The 23177-nt window shown below is 46.7% G+C and overlaps 1 protein-coding gene across 1 annotated transcript in view; it reads right to left on the reverse strand.

Annotated features, from left to right (window-relative positions):
- Window positions 1-23177, reverse strand: part of LOC134398778 (sodium channel protein type 5 subunit alpha-like) — a 297293-nt gene that overhangs the window by 247835 nt on the left and 26281 nt on the right. The window contains exon 4 of the mRNA XM_063126285.1: window positions 20555-20683. Coding sequence (XP_062982355.1) covers window positions 20555-20683 — 129 coding nt within the window. The remainder of the gene's footprint in view (window positions 1-20554; window positions 20684-23177) is intronic.

The raw sequence follows: 23177 nt of genomic DNA on the forward strand, positions 1-23177 counted from the left end.
CTCATTTCACAATCCTCCTACCTTCGTTCCACACTGATATCCTTGCACGCCTGCTGGCCAAAGCTCTGCGCATTGTAGATGTTTTCTGGGCCTTGATCTTGGCAGCATGGTCAGTCCATGCAGAGCGCTCGCCAGGCTGGTTGGGCCCCGCCATCAAAATCCTCCCCCCACCCACCCACACACTATATTTCCCCTTTCTTCCCTGATGGGGCTCAAGGGAGTGTATACAAGGCCACCAAGGGGTTCTCCCATCCAGATACAGATCATTCCCGGACCTGCTTAGCTTCAGCAAGGCTACTGCACCATGCAAAGTGTGCATTAACGCAAGATTAAGTGTACTGTGAACTCAGAGAGCACCATGAAACACGCAACCAAACTCTCCTGCAGCTACGCACTGCCAGGGAAGGTCGGCAGTGGTGGGTGAGCTTCCTTTCTTGTCCACTGTTACTGATCTTTTAATTGAGGAAGCCTTGATGTGCTCCTGAGGGCAACCCATTACAATGTTTGAAAACCACGGACCTAGGGGCAAAGACATTCGAGTCATGACTTGTGTCTTGGGGCAGAGTAGGAACACTCTTCCTGAACACCGACCCCTGTAGCTTTCAGTTTTGTAGGCTGACCAAATAATGTGACTGGTGGGGAGTCACCACCAGTGACTGGTCACCACCAGTGACTCCCCATAAAATGGGGAGACTTCAGGGGACGGGAATTGTTACATGTGAGCTCCTTGTGATGAGCTGAAGGGGACGATAATGGTGGCATCTCCTGAAGGAATGGAGTGAGGATCCCATAAAATCAGCCAGCCTTGAATATTGGACAGGGCCCAGGCATTGAGCAGAACAATCTTGAGGAAGATAACACATCTGCTCCAAGCAGAAGGTCCATGCAAGTGGACAGCCAACGGGGATGTTCACGCAACACACTCAGTGGTAGAGTGCAGGTTGTTGTTGAACTGTGGGTTAGTGTGTTGTCTAAACCAGAGACATTTGCCCCAGGGTGGCTTGTTAACCATGCAGTGAGGGTTGTTAACCACCCTGAACAACCGAACAACAGGGGGTTCTCAAGGGGGCTTGTTTAATAAAAAATAAACCACCCTGCATGGTTAACAAGCCACCCTGCAGAAAATGTACTGAGCTCAGCCATCATGCTAACCCATGGTTCAGCAAACAACCCACAGTTCAACAGCAACCCACACTCAACCACTGTGGCCTTAGCTAGACCTAAGGTTTATCCCGGGATCGTCCCGGGGTCATCCCTGTTCATGTAAATGACACACAGGGGATCCCAGGAGCAGGAAGGGACGACCCCGGGACAATCCCAGGATAAACCTTAGGTCTAGCTAAGGTCCATGTGTGGGTTAGCATGTTGTGCGAACCCAGTCAACATCAAGTTAATGGTGGTAAGCAGGAAATCTGTCTTGGGACATGTGAAGTAAGAAAGGATTTCAACACATCTACAGTTCCAACACATAACCTCCAAACTGCATAGATCAGCCTTACCCAACCTGGGCCCCTCCAGATGTTTTGGATGTCAACTCCCATCAGACCCAGCCAGCATGGCCAATGGTCAGGAATGCTGCGAGTTGTCATTCAAAACATCTGGAGGGCACCAGGGTGAGGAACACGTCAAAAGATGGGGTATCCAACCAGTCTCAAACCTAAGAATTCTGCAGCTCTTATGAGACAGATGAAAGGGGATTGAGGGTGGGGGACAGGATCCTCATGCAAATTCTTCTAACATTAATGGACTTTCCAACATCTGAATTTACATTTTATACTTTGCCCAACATTCTTTATGTGTGCAGATTGATTTAGGGAATTCTAGGCGAGAAACAAGGTGTTACATTATGGAATTTGGTGGGTTATTGACAATTTAGCCCTCTAGATGTAACAGTAAAACATTTAAGATTTCAGCGTTTGTTTTTACTGGTAGCCCTCAGTTCTCAATATGCGATATTTGAAAACATTTTAAATTCAAAGTTTCAGATCTTAAAACGCTGAGTTTTGAATTTGTGAAGGGAAAAAAAAGTCAGCTCTAACATAAGCCTCTGGAGATAAAATATTCCCGCCAGATCTTAAAGTGTTTTGGTGAGGAAGGGGAAAAATTATGTCTCTCTCAGATGAGAAAGCGAAACTGCAGTGTCTTGCTCCATGGGAAGAGAGAACCCAACCAGCCTCTCCATCCCTGGGGACAAGAGTGACCACAGGAAAAGACAGACAATGGCGTCATGTGCTTTGGTAACTTAATCTTTCCATACAGAAAGAACTATTACGAGTGCATTGTCTGAAAAAAGCCATCTCCGTGAAACCACAAATACTGTGCTGAGATTTGTATCCTGACAGCCTTTCCCACCTGGTGCTCCTGCGGCAGCCATTGACCGTTCAAAAGATCAAAAAATAAACAATGCCGCTAAAACAAACGGGACTCATGAAAAGCCAAGAGGACTGCAAAGATAGGCAACATGGGACAGACACATAACTTGATACTCTGCGAAGTGACTGGAGGTGTGTGTGTGTGTGTGTGGGAGAGAGAGAGAGAGAGAGAGAGGTGTCTAAGGACAGTAATCCAAATGAGGCTGTCCATCACTGGGAAATCCAGTTCTTTTCAGCTTCCCGGAGCTCTGCAGCAAGTACGTCTCACTTTGCATCAGCGATCTCAGCTGTAGGCTGTTCCCTGAATGCCAGGAACATCTTTGCACATTTCGGGAGGGGGGGTGGACATTTCTGCAATGTGCGTGAATTACAGCCGAATGTGCCCAAATCGCACAGATTCGGCCATCATTTGCGCAAATTTGCTCACAGTTTGAGCGAATTCAGCCATAATTTGGGCAGGCAGCTCAGAACTTTTGGCAAATTGCAGAACCTTCCCCCCCCCCCCAATGTGCAAACTTTCCAGGAAGTCCACAAACTGGCCCGACTCACTGGAGATTGAGCAGGGCGCCGCTGTAGGAACCAAAATGAAGTCGGTAGCTGAGTCTAGGAAAGGTCACTGAGCTGAGCTCCACCCCAAAAAACTGATTTCTTTGACAGTCGTAAACCAGAGTGAGAGAGAAAAGATGATGGGGGAGAATGTCTTGCTGGCAGAGGAAGGGGATGGAGAGGAAGAGTTTACGATCTGAGAAATAGGTTTATGCTGGCATTGAAAACTGAGAGTTCAAAGGTGATTTGGGGGCTCACACCTCTTCTCCGCCCTGTACTCAGTCTTTTGGGTAGGTTATTTGTCCTTTGTGACCAGCCACACCTCCCACGACAGCCATTTTGTGGTGGTGCCCATGACACTTTCATTAAATTACCGTATGTGTCCATGGGCCCTGAAAGGAACCCTAACCCCTCATATAACTATCTTTTTTATGATTACTATTACACAATGTTAAGAGGGAGGGAGAATGGAAGCCTTTTTAAAACACACATTTCGCCTTCTCTCCCTAAATCTAAAAGCTACACAAAGAAAAATAATATAAAAAGAAGTAATATCATATGAAAGCTCAAAGGATTGTGCTATCATCCTGTGAATGGCCCCTGTACTTATCATGTATTTCAGCAAGCTTTGCACAGAAATGCTAAACTTGGCATAGAAATGTCACAGGCAGTTCCTCCCACGTTTCATGGCCTTTTTGACTACAGTGTTTATAATTTCTTTCTCCCCTCCCCCCCTAATGCCTTTATATTTTCTGACTCAGCATACTCTATACATCTGATGAAGTGGGCTCTAGTCCATGAACTCTGTACAGCACCATGTACATTGATGGTGCTATATAAATAATAATAATAATAATAATAATAATAATAATAATAATAATAATAATAATAAGTAGTTAATGGCACATGAAATCAGTTAGCCGTTAAGGGCCCACAAGTATCTTTATTGTTTTGTTGCAACAGATTAACGAATAACCATTTCAGATTTGACAAAGAAGGGTGCCCTTCTCACAGCCTCAAATCTCTCTCTCTCTCTCTCACACACACACACACACACACACACCACTTTGTCTACCTCTTCCCCTCTCTTGCACAAATTCCTCCCTTCCCTTGTTAGCGGCAACCATGTTTTAAAGATGGAATTCTATATACGTTTAGGCCGAAGAAGCAAAAAGCATAGATGGATGGGGCATGCTGAGAATTGCAGGACTTCCGCCCCCCCGCCCCCTCTCAACATGCACAGGATTCCATCTTCAACACCACATCTGAAACATGTTTTATGCTAATCAAGGTTCCTGTCTGAAGCCAGATTTGAACACACAATTTGGAATTAGGCTTTGAAATCCGATTGAGAAGGATCCTGGCTAGCCTGGATTCATAAAACAACCTGAATTAGACCAGTCTTTCACACTCCAAGGCGAGTGCACCCACCTTGTTCTAGCCATCCCCCATGTTCTGCCCTGTTCCCCTCATTTCACCCCACTAAAAGACCTCAAGCTTAGATGCCCTCTCTAAATAATGCCCTCATCCCACCCCATCTCTGTGTGGTCCCTTGACACTGGCTCTAGCTTTCCAATGGGTCATCCCACGAAGCAAGGGGTCATCTCCATTCAGAGCAGGTAAACAGAAAGAATTATTCACACTGCACATATTTAAACTATGGACATTGCTATTACTATAAGAGAGGGAGAAAAATGCCTCTCTGTCCACTTTCTCTAAACAACGCATAATTTTGTCAACTCTATTAGATCTCCCCTTATTTGCCTTTTAAAAACAAAATCTAAACAATTTGAGATATGGTAACCTTTCTTCTTAGGTTGTCACACAGAGGAGGGCCAGGATCTCTTCTTGATCCTCCCAGAGTGCAGGACACGGAATAACAGGCTCAAGTTAAAGGAAGCCAGATTCCAGCTGGACATCAGGAAAAACTTCCTGACTGTTAGAGCAGTACAACAATGGAAACAGTTACCTAGGGAGGTTGTGGGCTCTCCCACACTAGAGTCATTCAAGAGGCAGCTGGACAAGCATCTTTCGGGGATGCTTTAGGGTGGATTCCTGCATTGAGCAGGGGGTTGGACTTGATGGCCTTGTAGGCCCCTTCCAACTCTGCTATTCTATGATTCTATGAGTTGCTCCAGCCCTTTGATCATTTAAGTTACCCTTGCAGCACTTTTTCGAATTCTACAATATCCCATTTTTTGGGTGTGTGTGTGTGCAATGAAGACATGGTATTCCAAGGGCGTTCCTAGACGAGGCCTTAGCGCGCCTTGAGACCCGGTTTCCCTGCTGTGCGTCCACATGACGCACAGGGGAATCCGGGCCTAGGCCGCACTGAGGCCTCCTCCAACACGCCATAAGCAAAGTCGATTATGGCGTGCCTTTTTCGCAGCCCCGGCCTCAGGCCGGAGCTGCAAAACGTCTAGGAAGGTCCACGGCTTTTTGCGGCTACTCGCGAGTAGCCGCAAAAAGCTGCGGACCTGGCACAACGCTCATACGAGCGCTGTGCCCATCAGCCCGGGGGGGGGGAAGAGAGGGGCAGGGGGAAGGATGGCAAGGGGGCATGGTAAGGGGGGAGGGCAGGCGAGCGTCGCTTGCCCGGGCAATGCCATCCCATGCCAGGCCTTGCCCGGGCAAGCGCCACTCGCCTGCTTGCTCGGGCGACGGCACGCAGTGCTCTCTCACCCACCCTCCCCCCTTGCCATCCCCCCTTGCCATCCTTTCCCCCCCCCCATTTTAAAAAAAGGACTTACCAGTCCAGAGTCTTCGGGCCGCACGCGGCCCCTTTAAACTAAAAAAAAAAAAATGGCGGACGCTACAGGGATCCGACGTCCCTGCGCGTCCGGCGTTTGGAAGCTGCGGCGGCGCGCACTAACATCAGCGCGCTGCCGCCCCGCCTCCCTGCCGGGATAAGCCGGCAGGTCTAGCAAAGCCCCACGTCTAGTAGCCCCATAGAATGGAGGAAAAGATTATCAATGGCTGCTACTAATAACGGCTGTATACAACCTCTATTATCAGAGGACCCTTCCTAGAGTTGGTAAACCTAAAGTCGGTAGTACATGCACTGGTAACTTCGAGGCTCGACTTCTGCAATGCGCTCTACATAGGGCTACCTTTGTGCCTAGTCTGGAAATCTCAACTAGTTCAAAATACGACAGTCAGTTTGGTCACCACCAGTACACCTAGGGGTGACCACATTACACAAATTTTAGAATCACTTCACTGGCTGCCAATTAGTTTCCAGGCGAAGTATAAAGTGTTGGTGATCACCTTTAAAGCCCTACATGGTTTGGGTCCAGGCTACCTGCGGGCTCGCCTTCTCCCATACAATCCACCCAGCACACTCAGGTCCTCTGGGAAGAACTTACTTCAGCCAGCCAAAACTAGGCTGACAGGTATTACCCAGAGGACCTTTTCCTCTGCTGCTCCCAGACTGTGGAATGGCCTGCTGGAGGAGATTCATCAACTTAATATAATAGCCTTTCTGAGTTTAAAAAAGCCATAAAGACTGATCTCTTCTGGCAGGCCTACCCAGGTGAATTTAAAGATGTCTGATTGTTAGTATTGTATCAGTTTATATGTTTATAATCAACTTTATGCATTTTATGGATTTTTTGTATTTAATATTGTTCCCCACCTCAATCCAGAGGGAGAGGCAGATAATAAATTATTATTATTATTATTATTATTATTATTATTATTATTATTATTATTATTCCTTTACATTATTATTGTTATTATTATTTATTTATATAGCACCATCAATGTACATGGTGCTGTACAGAGTAAAACAGTAAATAGCAAGACCCTGCCGCGTAGGCTTACATTCTAATAAAACCATAATAAAACAATAATGAGGGGAAGAGAATGCAAACAGGCACAGGGTAGGGTAAAACTAACAGTATAAAAGTCAGAACAAAATCAAGTTTTAAAAGCTTTAGGAAAAAGAAAAGTTTTTAGTTGAGCTTTAAAAGCTGCGATTGAACTTGTAGTTCTCAAATGTTCTGGAAGAGCGTTCCAGGCGATTACTGAGTGGGATCATGAATGGGAGGGTGCAAAGGCATTCATGTCCTGCCTTGGGCTTCCCACCAGCAGCTGGTTGTCCACTGTAGTAAGAATGCTAAACTAAATAGCATTCTATTCAGTACCATGTACATTGATGGTGCTATATAAATCAATAATAATAATAATAATAATAATAATAATAATAATAATAATAAATAGGCCTTTAGTCTTATTCAGCCCGGCTCTTCTTATATTCTCATGTTTAGAAGGATTTTTAGCTTACCCATCTGAAATCCAGCTAGCACAATAGCCAAAACTTTCATGATCCACAGCGCAAAGTTGTTTAGTTTAGGGTGGTCCCTTGCTTGCAAAGAGAGTATTGATTGATAAAGAGCTGATTGTTCCTTTCCATATCCAAGGACACACGAGAGCGGTACAAGTGTTGCACCTGCTCTTAGTTCACCGCGTTCCCTCAAGGAATATCCGAGGCTCGCAGAGTTCTCAGTCCTGTTACCAGTGAGAATCATGATACACCGACAGAGGCGTACGGAACAAACTGATGGACTTTGAGTACCTAGCCTGAGCATTTTTCTTTCTGATAGTGCTATAACCTGACCACTTTGAAGCCAAAGGGTGAGAGCTCTCGAAGGAGAGCCTTTATGCCCTGATGGATGCCTACAGCAGTTCTTGATCACCATGATTTAAGGAAAGAAATGTACCATTTGATTAGGATGACCATATTTGGGAAACCAAAAAAGAGGACACCTAGTGTGTGTGTGGGGGGAAGCAGCTTTCTGAGTCCTGCAGAAAGTACGTTATTCCTCCGCCACCTTAAAGAACCCGATTGGAGTGGAGGAGGGGAAAGGATTTCATTCTGCACCACCACCATCCACTCCAATTGGGGCCTTTTCTATAATGTCCACGAATGAGCCACTTTCCCCTTTAAGACCTCAATTGGAGCTCAGGGTGGGGGAATGATGTGCCTCAAGAAAGCATGTCATTCCCTCCTGCCATGCTAATGGCAGCCTTAAAGGGGAAGGTGTGTCATTCCAAGACATTATTGAAAATTATAGAAAATCCCCCCTGACACCATGGAAAGAACAAAAACCAGGACAAATCCGGGGAAATCCTGACAGTTGGTCACCCTACATTTGATGCTTTGCATTTACACAGGAGTGGAGGATCCCCCTCACTCTGGGATGCAGCCACAGCAGGGCCTGGAGGGGCGTGGCCCCTTGAGTTGATTCCCAGACCCTTCTCTGAATGCTCAACTTCTGTTTCAAAGGAGTACGGCTGCAATTCTGCTTGTGCTGGACAAGTCAGGCAAGCTATTTGGCAGGAGCAGGGTGCTGCAAAGGCAATCTTGTGTGAGCTGGCTTTGGGAAGGAGTGATTGTTGAGCAATTTCGTCTGATCAAGACCACAATCAGGGTTCCTTCTACAGTTTTATCATCACAAAGAAAATTGTTCTTTTTGCATTGTTAAATCGGGGAAGTTTTGTTCATAGACAGATACTGGCTCATCTTGTTATCCTCTCTTCTAATCTGCAGACCCAAAAACAAAATACACTGCCTTGTCAGCTCTATTGGTAAAATCTTATATATTTTGGGAGTGCCAAATTCCACCTTTATCGGTATCCCACTGCTCACCCCACCATCTGTCAGCAACTCTTTAAGGATTTCTGTGCCTCCTCAAGAGTCCCACTTTCCTTCTTTTACCTTCCTCTTTACAGGAACATGGGGTTTAGGCTGTAGATGTGGGGCGAGTGACACTCAAGACTCTTAACGTAACAGTTTACTAATGAATTAAAACAACCAAATTACAATAAATGTATTTAGACAATAGAGCTGAGTAATTCAGAAGGCGCTAAAATAAAATAAAAGTTGCAAAAATGCAAGTTCTTTTACCCTAAGCTGCACCTAGACTTCTTCAAGCTGAATCTTTCTTCTCTTTCCTTATGGTCTGGTCTTTCTCTAGCAGGCTCTCTCCTTTCATCTCCTCTTCCTCCAAAGCTGAAAGCACTGTTTCAATCTTGAAGAAATAAAACTTAACTAGAGGAATGAAACTACTCCTCTCAGGGATACCCCCTCCCAACAGAACAAACTCCAGGCCACTAAGCGTGACTTTATTACCTTGCCTATGTAGGCCTCAAACCTTTATACACACATACCTGGGAGTAAGAGACGTTAAACTCAGCAGGGCTTGCTTCTAAGTAAAACATGCACAGGATTACACTGCAAATGTCAGACGCCGTTGCAATAGGATGTTTTACACCCACCCAGAGCTTTTGGTAGCTAATACACATAAGGAGTTGCTTGGCTCTCCAAGGTTTTAGCGTCTCCCTCAAAGCTTCCAGTCATGAGAAATAAGATACAACTGCAGCATCCAATGCTTTCCACTGTCAGGCAAAGAGATCCTTGCAAGTGTGACTGCAGCAGATGAAGAAACCCAACGGCAACTAACAGTGTTAGGTTTTATCGGCATTTAACCATATGCTTGAAAGACCTGCCTAGAGGATATTCTAACATTCTGTAGTCGGCAGCCCTTCATGCGGCCTGATTAACACAGTAGGTTTCAACTGTAGCCGTAGTGAAACTAATGAGAGCTTGCCATTATTTTCTGATGGAACCTGCATTTAACATAACAAATGCATCCGCCCGAGGGAAGTCCAATTAATCCAAGCAACCATGAGATGGGCTGAGCCATGCCATCCTTCTCCACCCTGGTGCCCTCCAGATGTGTGAGACTAAAAATCCCAGCATCCCCCAGCTAATCCCAGCACCACCTTGGGGAAATCTGGGGTGTGCAGATCTAAAGGGTCAATCTAGAAATCTTTCTGAATTGGGAGTGTCTCATGGTATTTGCGAAGTTTTAACTAAAGGCGAAACGTTGCCACAGAAAATGGCAGCCCCGTGTCAAGGACCTCTTCCATGTCTGTAATGCCTAGTTCAATTTGGCCCATGTCCTGACTAGAGATGTGAAGGCCCGGGAAAAAACTGGAAAAATTCGAAAAAAAAATGGTTTTTTCTCATTTTTCCCTGAAGCCTTTTTTGGTTTTTTTCCGAAAAATTGAAAAAAAAAACAGAAAAAAAAACACAGATTACGAGATGTTTTATTTTAGCATGATGAATAAAATGTTTAAGACAAGGTGTTCAGATATTTACTTCTCCAAATGATTTCTAAAAACTGTACGGTATCAGATTATTACAATATCTGTGCACCAAGGACAAGCAAGTCCTAGGTTGCAAACTGAGACTACAACTCTCAAATGCAAGAGGAAGATGCATTTCTGCCTCTAGGGGGCAGCACTGCCACTGAAGCAGAGACTGAAACTAATACTGATAGCTATAGGTCAGAAAATGAGTCTGATTAAATTTCATGCATATTCATTCAATCTTGGTTCCCCCTTTTTTCTCAGTTCTTTTTATGGGAATGGGGCCTTTATGTCTTGACACTGGAGGACTAGCGGAAACATAATTTTCTTTGTTACTAATGTTGGTGGTTTCTTCAGTTGTTGTTTTTTGCCTGCTCCTCATAAACTGGCAGAACCAAAGAGGTTCCTTACAGTTCAGGTGTTCCTAACAGTTCAGGAGCTTGTAGCTCCATTTGTTACCAAAAAAAGTAAATTAAATTTGTAATAATTGTTTGAATACACTACTTTTAATATACCAAATGTAATAATTTTATGCCAAACCAACTTGGACATAATTACATTTTATGTTCCTAAAGTAACAAAGTGACTTTCAATCTGTAAAAAGTGCTAATATTGCATTATTACAATTTTTCCAAAAATTTCCGTTTCCCCCTGAAAAAAATGGGAAAAACCGTTCCCCCCGCCCAAGAAAAAAATGGGGGAAAACTGGTTTTTTTCCATGGCTTCAAAATTTCCGGGAATTTTACATCTCTAGTCCTGACAGCATGATGATCATAGAATCATAGAGTTGGAAGGACCTATTTAGGCCATCAAGTCCGCCTACCCCCTGCTCAGTGCAGGAATCCAGTTTAAATTATCCGGGACAGAGTACAGGCCGAGTCCACACACACACACCCCATGCATACACATTTTCCTTGAAATTCCCCATTTCACAGGGAGGGGTTAAAAGAAGGGGGGAAATCTCCATTGACAATGTATTTTGTTTTGTTTTTAAATTCTCCCACACAATGGTACGAAAAGCTGGGGAGAAGGTTTAATCATAAGAACATAAGAAGCATCAGACTGAGGGTCCATCTAGTCCAGCATTCTGTTTATACAGTGGCTAACCAGCTGTTGACCAGGAACCCACAAGCAGGACATGAATGCAAGAGCACCCTCCCACCCATGTTCCCCAGAAATTGGTGCACATAGGCCTACTGCCTCTGATACTGGAGATAGCACATAGTCATCAGGACTAGTAGCCATTGATAGCCTTCTCCGCCAGGAATATATCCAACCCCCTTTTAAAGCCATCCAAATTGGTGGCCATCACTACATCTTGCGATAGTGAATCCTCCTGGTGCACAGTGGTCCTAATCTGAATCAGTGCCATGTGCCCTTATTCTAGAGAAAAATAAAAGATTATCGTCAGCTACACACTACGCAATTAACACAATGTGTAGCTTGATCCTTAAAATGCAACCCTATTCATGTCTACTCAGAGGGAAGCCCCATTGGGTTTAATGGGGCTTATTCCCAGGTACGTGTGTATGGGATCACAGTCCTAAATGACTTCTAATGCCCCACTCTAGTCCTGTGAGTGGGGTTACAGATCCCCAACAGAGAATTCTAAGCACCTCAAGAAACTATAATTTCTAGGCTTCTTTGAGGGCATATGTGAAAGTTCAACCAGTATAAAACCAGGATAACTGTCAAGTGGAGCTGCCCTCCAGTTATTTCAATTGAAACCACTGGCACAGTGGAGAACTGCCAGAGAACTAAAACCAAACTTTGCCCAATATCAAACTTGATATTCTTTCAAAATATGAATTGAAATAATAATAATAATAATAATAATAATAATAATAATAATAATAATAATAATAATCCACACACATCAAAATTAGGAAATTTGATTTGAAGTCTGAATTGCTTGCACTGCAACCCAGAGAAGAAAGAATGAATGGGTACAGCAGCAGCAACAGCCAGCCAGCCTGGATGTAGGAAACCCAAGTTTGGCCAAAATGGTGGCTTGGGTGGCCACCAGCCCATAGCGGCCTCTTGCAGGCTAATGTATCTCATTGCCTTGCCACCAGAACACAGGACATCAGAACTGTAAAGTAGCTCAGTGCACGCCTCAAAAGGATGCTATAGAAAGAAACTGGATCCCAGTCAGGAGGCAAGTGGTACGGGCCTTTGCAAAGCACTGTAGGATCTGTGGATTGGTGCCTCCTGTGGCAGGCCACTGAACTGCACCTTCTCAGTGCAGTACCTTCAGGCCCTGGATTGACCCCCCCACAACCAGGCTGACTATTGGATCTTTCTGGGCAGGAAGGTGTGGAATAAGGCTTCCCATTCCAGTTCAGCTTTGCTTAGGCAACATGATCTGGCATGTTTCTGTATCCAAGGTAAGATTTTGAAAACTGCCCAGAGATCTATATTGAGTAGGTAGTATTTAAATGTTTCAATCAATTAATCAATCTTTGGTCCTGGCTTCTGGATTGCTCCTTGATTTTGCCCCCTGGACTGTCCATTGGTTCTGATTTGCTCTTCAGGCCTGGCCCCTGGCTTACCTTAGACCAACTGCCCCCAACTGGGTGCCCTCCAGATGTTTTGGACAACAACTCCCATCAACCCACATGGCCAATGGTCAGGGATTATGGGGGTTGTTAAGGGCGCCAGGTTGGGGAAGGTGGGCTCCTGATAGCCTGGTCTCCTTTGGAGCTATTCTGTCTAGGGCCTTAGCTAGACCTAAAGTTTATCCTGGGATCGTCCCGGGGCCATCCCTGTTCATGTAAATGACACACAGGATATCCCGGGAGCAGGCAGGGACGACCCTGGGACGACCCTGGGATAAACCTCAGGTCTAGCTAAGGCCTGGGTCTCATCCCTGAACTTTCCATGTTCATACCGCCGCTGTTTTTTAAGTCAGCTTTTGGCCCTTCCATTTACCAAGGTATAAGAGAGAAATGCATGCAGGTAGCTGTGGCGTTACCCCAAAATTGAGTATCTTGTACATGTCTAGCTTAGTATGTCTGGTAAATAGGGAATGTTAGAACTGGTTTATGATGTAATAGGTAGGAGGAGGAAGAGGAGTATATAAGGAGAGTGTTGGGCGTTTGAGGAGTGAGTGAGAGAGAGTTGTTTATTGAGGAGTTTGGATTCTAGGGACTTAGGACTGGTGTGAAGAGCATGAGGTGGTTGGTGTGTGGAGAGTTTAGATTAGGCAGGATTGAAAGTATTATATTTTCATTTAAAGTTTTTAAATAACAATAAACTTATTATTTTGTTAGCTGCCAAATACCACGTGTCAGCTTGGCGTTATTTACATGCCTTACAGTTATTAAACACCCACACCAGAGTATTCCCACAGTATACGTATTTAGAGCAGATCCTGTATTAAACCCGTTTCCCTAATAGCTAGGGGAAAAGTTTTAATTAACCCTCACTCAGGTTTTCAAGTGGTGGCACTAGGCCTGAGGAGGGTTTATGCGATGGGCCTAGTGCAACGGTGTGTTATGTCGCAGTAGCCCTCTACCATATTCTACTCAGGAAGAAATAAACCCATTCCAAGGCCGTAGGTAGACCTAAGGTTTATCCTGGGATCATCCAGGGTTTGTCCCTGCCTGAGCGCTGGATCCCCTGTGTGTCACCTAGATGAACAGGTTTGACCCCTGGACGATCCAGGGATAAACCTTAGGTCTAGCTACGGCCCAAGAGTCCAGTATTTTGGCCCATGGCCATGAAGGCTAAGGCATTTGAATAACTGGCAAGTTCTTGGCCACTTACATTCTAATTTATTTATTTATTAAATGTAATCTTAGGCTTGTTTTAAACATTCTCTTTTTAAAAACTGAACAGATGAGGTTACTTGCATTTAGGTCTTTGCTCTTTCTCATGGCTTCTCCCAGCCTTCGCCTTCGCCCGTCCATCCACCCACTTCCCACGCAAATAAACAAGCACTCACAATGTTTGATGGCTTGTTTAGAAATGGTAAGTATTAGCAAAACGTTGGTGCCATTGAGCTCCGAACGCTGCTTGGCTTCAAAAGTGAGATGCCTTCAGAAAATCTTTCAGATTATTTCCCCCAAAGCTTGATAATATTTTAGCATTAGTGAGGGCTGAGTCCCTACGGCGGCCGCTAGCTTGTAATCTGGCTGGCAATTAGGAGTGACGCTAGAGAAGTCGTCCCCCCAGTTCTAAATTTGTGTGGAAATGCAACCTAGTTCCCCCCTTAATCTGGCTGCTGCAGTGGCAAAAAGAATCTCCTTCACACACACACCCATTCATCCATCATAGATGGTTCAGTGTGATGGCAGTGCCCCAGGCATCAAGGATCCTGGGAAATGTAGTTTTTCCAGGCCGCCTGAGTCCTTCCTCTCAGTATGGACATAATATGTCCTAGAAACTGCATGTCCCAAGTCTCCTGGCTTCCTATTAAAAACATTGGGAGACTTGGGAAAATGTACTGTCCCAGGGTCCCTTACACCTGAGATGCTGTTGTAACAGATGGGAGTTTACTAAATAAAAATAATTTAAAAACGAGACAGCAGGGTCATTTCCACTTGACTTTAAAGTGGGCTTCATTCTAAAAATACGTTGTCGTTATTCTTATTTTTATGGTTATTTGCATGCGTGCACAACCCTAGGGCAGTCTCCAGTAAAGCTTAGTTCAGGATATCAAAGCCGATTTTGTGCTTTTGAAGACGGTGGGAGTTAAAGCTTATGGTACCCTCGCTTAAGTGGTTACTGGAACTGCAGCCAAGAAGTATTTAAAAAGGAATCGACAAGTCTTTCAAACTCAAGGAGAATTGCCTGGTTGTCGTGGCAATGCCCTTTTCCATACCATGACTTTTCTTTCTAAAAAATTGCCTTTTCAGTAGGATGCTGTTCTTCCGTACACCGCCCCCCCCCTCCAAAAAAAAAAACACAAAAAAACCCCCAGCACCTATTGAGCATTTCCCCTTAGCGGAGTTTTCTTGTGATGCCTTTGGCACTTTGCTCAGGACGCTCCTATTTCAGTTTGCTTCGGGCAAGCCAAGTCAGCAGCTGTCCTGAATACAGATCCTTTGTTTTATTTACCAGGGCAGGGGCAGGGGGCGGCTTAGAGTTGAATAATTAAGAATTTGCTTTGAACAGAAGACCAGAGCCTCTGAGCTGCACACGGCCGGGGAGGCAACCGGCCTTCCAAAAGAACAGGCAGGCAGACCAATTCGGTCAGTTGCCAGACAGGCCAGTTGGCATCGGTAGAAAAAGCAAACTTCCAGAGTGACAGATCTAGGCCTGCGGTGCACTCTGACTCTAATTGGGGCGGGAGACACATGGGTCTCTCTTGAACCATGCTGGACTAATCCTTGCTATAATGCAGACAGGTTCTGCACTGGGCAGTGCATCAGGCTGGTGTCTTTATGCTTGATCCCCCACACAAACAAACACATTGCTACCATAGCTTGGAGCAAGGTAGGAGCACGTGGACAACACTATCCCAAAGATGCTATGTATATGCAGGAGAAACGGACACATCAAGTTCTCATAACTGAAATCCCCAAGGAGCGGAATGGCCGTATTCCACTCTCTTTGTCCTCCAGGCCGGTCAGGGCCGGCGCCAGACTATATTGCGCCCTAGGCAGGCGCGTTCTGAAGCCGCCGCCCCCCGCTCACTCGCTCACTCACTGCTCCCCCCGCCCGCTCGCCCGCCCACTCTCTCCCGTTCCCGGCTTTGAAGCCAGGACGCTGGGGTTGAGGGGCAGGAGCGCATCGTGGGCGAGAGCCGGGCCGGGGCAAGGCGAGGCGCGGCGACGCCGGCGACGCAGGGTGGGGACGCCGACGCCGTGGGCCGGCCCACCGACCCCCTCACAGCCGATGCCGACACCGCCGGGACGTGAGGAGCCGCCGCCGCCGCCACTGCTAAGGGGCCGCCGAGGCCGCCCCCCGCCCGGCTGCCCCTGCTGCTGCTGCTCCCCCCTGCGGGCCGGTCAGCTCCAACCCCAGCATCCTGGCTTTGAAGGAGCCAGGACGCTGGGGTTGGGCGGCAGCTGGGGCGGCGGCTTTGGAACAGCACACCCGGAAGCCGCTCTAGGAGAGCAGCTTCCGGGTACGCTGTTCGGCGCCCCCGTTTGGTTGGCGCTCTAGGCGGCCACCTGAATTGCCTCTATGGCAGCACTGGGCCTGGGGCCGGTGTCCAAATGTCGTCTTTGCCCTGCGGTGGCTCCGAATCAGCGCTGCGTTGGTTATATGACGCAACTGCCGATTCGCTGCCACCACGGAGCAAAGAGACAATGATGCGCAACGGAAAGGTCGGGGAGCCACCCCGGCTTTTCCTCTCAGCACAGCTCTTCCGCCATCTATCTTTGCTCTGGTGCTGCACCGGGGGCATTCCTGGTGGAAGACGACCTCCCAATGGCAGCTGGGAGAGGGGGAGAAGGCGGTCCCAGTGAGCCCCGCGCTGCTTCCCTTCGTCTAGATAACTCACTGCCGCCCCTCAGCAGTGATACTGTGGGGTTTGGCAGCGGAGCAGCACCAATGAAGACAGGGCCCAGGATCATAGAGGCAGGGCTAGAAGGGGCTTATTTTTGTATCTGGCATTGTACACTAAGGATGATAGTTCATCTAGGGGAGCCAAGCAGATATTACAGACTTACCCGGCCCCATTCTCACACTTTCCTCCAGCTCTTCCAAAACTGTCAGGTGTCTGCCAAACATCAACTCTCAGGTTATATGGGAGGCGATGCAGTAATGGCCACCAATTTGGATGGCTTTAAAGGGGGTTGGATAAACTCCTGGAGGTGAAGGCTATCCATGGCTACTAGCCCTGATGGTTGTGGCTATCTCCAGTGTTCGAGGCAATAAGCCTGTGTGCACCTGTTGCTGGGGAACATGGGTGGGAGGGTGCTGTTGCACCATGCCCTGCTTGTGGGTCCCTGGCCGATGGCTGGTTGGCCACTGTGTGAACAGAGTGCTGGACTAGATGGACCCTTGGGCCTTTGCTAGACCTACCGGATAATCCGGTGGTGAGGAGGGGAGAGCCCGCGATGCAACTATCGCAGGCTCTCAACGTAGTCTACACGTCAGGCGCGACGAGGTCAAGAAAGCCCCCCCCCGCATCCACCATTTTTTTTCTTCTTAAAGGGGTGATGCACACGAACGCTCGTGTGCTCAGTAAGTGGCTTTTTTTTACATTTAATCGCTTTCCCCACTCCCCCCACCCTAGCCCTGATGGCTGCAGCACTCCTGAGGAGCACTGTGCCCCGTCCGCAGCTTCTCCCAGCTACTTGCGAGTAATTGCTCTAGCCAGGAAAAGCAGCAGAACGGTCTACACGCTCCAAAAGTGGTGCCCATTATCCCGGGGCAAGGGAGGGTTATCCCTGCCTGAGCCCGGGATCCTCTGTGCGTCATCTGGATGCACAGGGGCGATCCCGGGTATCAGCCCAGGATAACCTCTCGTCTAGCTAAGGCCTTGGTCTGATCCAGCGTGGCTCTTCTTATGTTCTTCTGAACTCTTGGTGTCTTGAAGGAGGCTTTAAAAAGACAGCACATGTGGGCGGGCATCCCTGTCAGATTTTTAAAACTTCAGTCCCAAATTTGAGGGGGGAGGGCTGAAAGTTGTGGGAGGGAGTCAAACTACATTTCAGGGGAGGGTGACCGTATGAAAAGGAGGGCAGGGCTCCAGTATCTTTAACAGTTGTACTGAAAAGGGAATTTCAGCAGGTGTCATTTCTATATATGGGGAAACCGGTGAAATTTCCTCTTCATCAGAACAGTTAAAGCTGCAGGTGCCCTGCCCTCTTTTAAATCTGGTCAGTCTAGTATAGGTCCTGCACTTTAACAGTTGCGATGAAGAGGAAATTTCACCAGGTGCTGCATGCATACAAAGGACACCTTCTGAAATTCCCTGTTCTATCCAACTGTTAAAGATACAGGAGCCCTTTCCTCCTTTTCATATGGTCACCCTAGGGGAGGGGGAAATATCAAGGGTGAGGGGCCCACACTCACTGGTGCCCTTTGGGTCCTTACTGCTCCTGGCTGCCATGTTTAAGCCTTCATGATGCTCCAGATGACATGACATCGCACTCAAGAGCATTGGTGTGTGTGTAAAATGGTGACCGCCCACTGGGGCTGCCATTTTTTCTCCCAGAATGCCCCTTGAACTGATTCTGGGAGGCATTGTGGGGAATGAAACATGATGCCCAGCAGGAGCGAGGAGACAGGAGGCGTGCCGGTAAGTTTCACGCACACCCAGCCCTCGAAATGTGCTGCAAAAATGCCGCTACCACAAATTGGGCACGGCAATGGGAGAGCGTGTCTGCTCAGACCTAGAATCCACCCACCCGCGCTGAGATTTTACTTCTACCTACTGCGAATAGGGAGTTGAATCCTTAAAAATACATCAAAAGTACACCTACACTTCTACCCATTCTTGCTAGCACAATTTTAACAAGACAGTTCTCAATAAGCAAAACTAGGGACCGAACAAAGGCAGCAATTTACCAGGGACATATATCTTTGCAACATGTGTGTGCTCCAGCCAAAGGAGGGCATCTCAGCCTCAGTGTTCCTACGCTCACCAGCGCAGAAGCCCTGCCACCAAATCAGCCAGCAAAATTAGTTGGTGCAGCAGCTGCTAAAAATGTGCATTTCCCTTTAAAACAGGTGTGATTGACTTCAGGAGGATTGGGGAGGCATTTTTTGCACCCACCGCCATGGGCCACACATGTCCGCTTCCCACAGTATTGTTGTTGTTGTTATTTATTGCATTTATATACCGCCCCATAGCCGAAGCTCTCTGGGCGGTTTACAAAGATTAAAAACCTTGAACATTTTAAAGCTAATATACAAAATTTAAAACCATAAAAAGCATAAAATCAGACTGCATCCCAACTATCCAGGGGTCAGTTAAAAAACTCAACATATGCAATACTATTTTGTTTAAAACAAAACATTTAAAAATGGCATCTGGAGAAACTACAGAGGGTGAAAACTGTGAACATTAGCTTGTTTGACACTAAAAGGGTCCAAAAAGCTTTGGGGACCCTAAATCGGGGTGGGGTGGGGGGGACACTGTTTTTCATTGATGCGTGATGGGTCTGGTGTATGATATTCCTCCTTTCACCCCATCTCACAATTTTTCACTACAGGCCTAACCACTACCACCACCACCCTGCCGCCTCCTCCTCCTCTTCTTCCCAGAACTAGTTTCCAAGAGGGAATTCTGGGAATCAGAAGCCCTGTGCAGGCATCTGCCTGCTTGCATGTAGGGCTAAATGGGGGAGAAGGAGGAGGCGGCCATGAGCATGCATATAAGCCCTGCCCCCAATGCCTGGCTGTGTTGAGCGCCAAACTCCGAAAAGAGCTCTGCAAATATGTTCAGCTGGACATGTCTTCTGACCTTCCACCATCGCAAACCTTGCCTTAGCCTGCTTGAGATCCCGTATCCTCCCGACCACATGGAACTACCGTTCCCAGGGTTCTCTGATGAGAAGGAACGGCTGTGACATTCGTTGTATGGAGATGCCCTTGGTGGTGACTGTTCAAGCGGATGACACATTAGCTAAGCAGGTGGGGGAACTGCAGCCCAGGGAGGCCTATCAAAGAAGTCTGGCCTAGCCCTCAGCTGCCACAGCAGGAGAGGGACCACCCAGCAATGAGTGAATGGTTTGGTATCTGTTAGGGTGACCATTTGGGAAGGAGGACAGGGCTCCTGTATCTTTAACAGTTGTATAGAAAAGGGAATTTCAGCAGGTGTCATTCGTATGCAGGCAGCACCTGGTGAAATTTCCTCTTCATCATAACAGTTAAAGCTTCAGGAGCCCTGCCCTCTTTTGTATCTGGTCACACTAGCTATACTCCTGCAGCTTTAACTGCTGTGATAAAGAGGGGATTTCACCAGGTGCTGCATGCATACAAATGACACCTGCTGAAATTCCCTCTTCATTACAGGAGCCTTGTCTTCCTTTCTATATGGTCACTGTAGTATCTGGTGCAGGATTTGCAGTCCCAGAAGCCAGGAACTGGGTCAGTCTTTGACAGGCGCTAAAGTAGTTTGATGCATTTTTTTTATTGCTGCTCCTACAGATTAAAAGGGCTACTCTTCGGGAATGTAGCCCAATGAGATTGTATCGGGGCTACACCAGTATAAAGAGTTAATGCAGTTTTCGCTAACCTGATACCCTCCAGATGTTTTGGACTACATCTCCCAGCATTCCCAAGCTGGCTGGGGGAGGCTGGGGGTTGTAGTCCAACACATCTAGGAAGGCTGTGCTACTGGACTCCATCCCAGCAAGAGATCCAGTGTGGTTAAACCAGTTGAAAAAGGTTGCCTGCAAAACCAGCAGAGACTGAAAGAATTCCACCCCATCTCCTTACATCTGAGACCATTAAAACACAAGGTTCTCTCTCTAGGACAGCAGGGGCGAGCCACCGGGAGTTTATGCAAATAATGGCAGAAAACTTCAACACTGTCATTGTTCGATCTAGAGGAGTACGGGGAGGAAAAAGCTACTTACGCCATGACAATAACGCAAAAATCCAGCCAGTTCCATGGATCTCGGAGGAAGGTGAATTCAGTCATACAAAATCCTCTTGCCAATATTTTTATCAATGATTCAAACGTGTAAATGCCCGTGAAAGTGTACCTGTAAGGGTTTAAACGTCCAAGAAAAAGCGAAAGTATTAGTAGTTGGTGGAACAGGAGGACTCAGCAGGTTTGAATACATGCTCATTCATCATCCAACATCCAGTTGTTAGATCAATGTTCTTTTCACCCAAGGACGAGATCCAAACAGCCCTTAAGCACGACTCCACCATTCCAGCGACAGAGGGTTCAAAAGCGCTTTATTGATTAGTAATGGCTGCTAACACAGTGACGAGTTCTGGAAGTGAAATGGCCCTCAGGAGTCAAAACGGCAAAAATATTTCCTTTGACTCACCTGACATGGCCTCGCAACACAAGACTTTCCAGGGGACACAGTTCACACATACTGTTGCAAATCATAGGCTGCATTCAGAGAACACAATTGTCAACGATGGGGTAATAATCAACTCAACAGTTGTTTATCTAGGGGCTACATTCCCCACACAACATGATGATAATCAACCATGATGTGGATTAGGATCAGCGTTAAGTTGACTATTAGTCCACACTGCATTGACTCACTCATCCCCTGCCCTCTCTCCCCGACTCAGTCCTCCGGCTAGTATCCCATCAGCCAAAAATCTATCCTTCCGGCTGGACCAGAGTGGCTGCCGCCATTTTGACCACTCTTGCCTTGCGACTCTGTGGCTGACGAAACAATGGTGGCCAAGGAAATAACCAACGGGGCCCTCCACACAACACGATAGCCAACTGTGGTTCAAATAGCCAACTCTGCACAATGTTAGTTATTTGCGTTGGTTATTTTTGCCAAATAACCAACCGTTGGTTAAAAAACTACCTGCATACAACACGGTAACCCATGGTGGGTTAAATAACCAAACGTCAACTATTTAAACCACTGTTGGTTATCGTCTTGTCTGAACCCAGTTACTGAGTCCTTGGAAACAGGCTTGAGATAGACACTAAGGTGTTGGATCCATTCAAAGGACTAGTAACACGCATACCGTCCCAAGGCTTAAATGGCATGCCACATTAAATGCGTAGCATGTAGCTGATCCTAGCTTCTGTTATGTTTTTAATGTAAGCATTGGCACCAATGGAATTTTTCTTTATTCCTTTAGCGTGTGTGTGTGTGTGTGTGTGTGTGTGTGTGTGTGTGTGGTGGGTGGGTTGGTTGTCAAATCCAAGCAAGAAGTGTCTGGATGGGAAGCTTAATCCCCCCCTACTCAGATGTAGCAGTCCCAATCTGGATTGGGTCCATGTGTACTTTCACTAAATTAAAAAAAAAAAGTTAGGATCATCTACATATTAATTTAGCCCCTACTCTTATCGTTTTACACACACATGCACGCACACACACCAGAGTTGGCTGCATGTGCCTTTCATAACCGAGCACATGCCCCATCTTTACTTAGTTTGCCCGTCAGGATTCTGAAGTTTTTAAAGAGGCACTTTATTTTGAGCACATTCCTGTGACGAGCAATGGAAAAGACAAGGGAATATGGTTTTGTGGGACATCGAGAGGAAGGCTTTTGAAAAGTGCTGCTTCTTCCACACCCATATGAAAGCGGCTGGCCGCTTCATCACTACCATCCTAATTGTTACACGGTGCTTTCGGTGCCCAGTTAATCAGGGGCTTAACATTAAACTATTTCTGGTTTGCGCTCCTGATCAGCTCAGCATGGTTCATGCAGATGAGCCAAGCCACGGCGTAAGACAGAAAGTAGGAACGAAAATGGGCTTCACCAGTCCCTTTGGCTGGAAACAAATGCTCCTGTGGAACTTGAACATGACTGTCAAGAGCAAAATCAAAAGTGCACGTTGTCGTATGGAAATGACTACCGTAGGACATTGTGATGGCAGCTGGTTTAGATGGTGTCTGGGTTTTTTTAAAAGGAGGAGGCAAAGTAATGAAAGATAGGGCTATTAAGGACTAACATCTAGTCTATTTAGGACATCCATATATAAATGTACTATATCTCTCAGCACTGGATGCCTGGACATAGAATCATAGAATCGTAGAGCTGGAAGGGGCCTATAAGGCCATCGAGTCCAACCCCCTGCTCAATGCAGGACTCCACCCTAAAGCTTTGGGCATGCTGTCGGACTATGGATCTTCCTATTACAGGGTCAATACTTTGGCCATTGGGCCTTTTTTACTAACTCTCTAACACAAGGCTACGAGCCGTGAGAATCAGCCACTTAAAATATGGCCCAGAACTGGTTCAATGGTGTATGGCACGAACAGTGGAGGCTGGTGGCTCCGATTTGGTGGGGCTGTAAATTCCATTCTGGATTTCAGTCAGAACCAGCCAGAACTCTAAAGGAGCTCTCCAAGGTGCTGAACCCTAGCCCCAATCTAGTTTCAGCACCTCAGAGAGCTCCTTTAGAGTTTTGACTGAACACTGGAATGGAATCACAGCCCAACTGAAACCGGAGCTGTCAGCCTCCACAGGGCACAGTTCTTCTACTGAACCTAAGCAGGTGTGGCCCTGTAAATGCCTGCATGGAAGACGACCTGTGAATCATGTGTA

Source organism: Elgaria multicarinata, chromosome 1, assembly GCF_023053635.1.
Source record: "Elgaria multicarinata webbii isolate HBS135686 ecotype San Diego chromosome 1, rElgMul1.1.pri, whole genome shotgun sequence".
Taxonomy (NCBI): Eukaryota; Metazoa; Chordata; class Lepidosauria; order Squamata; family Anguidae; genus Elgaria; species Elgaria multicarinata.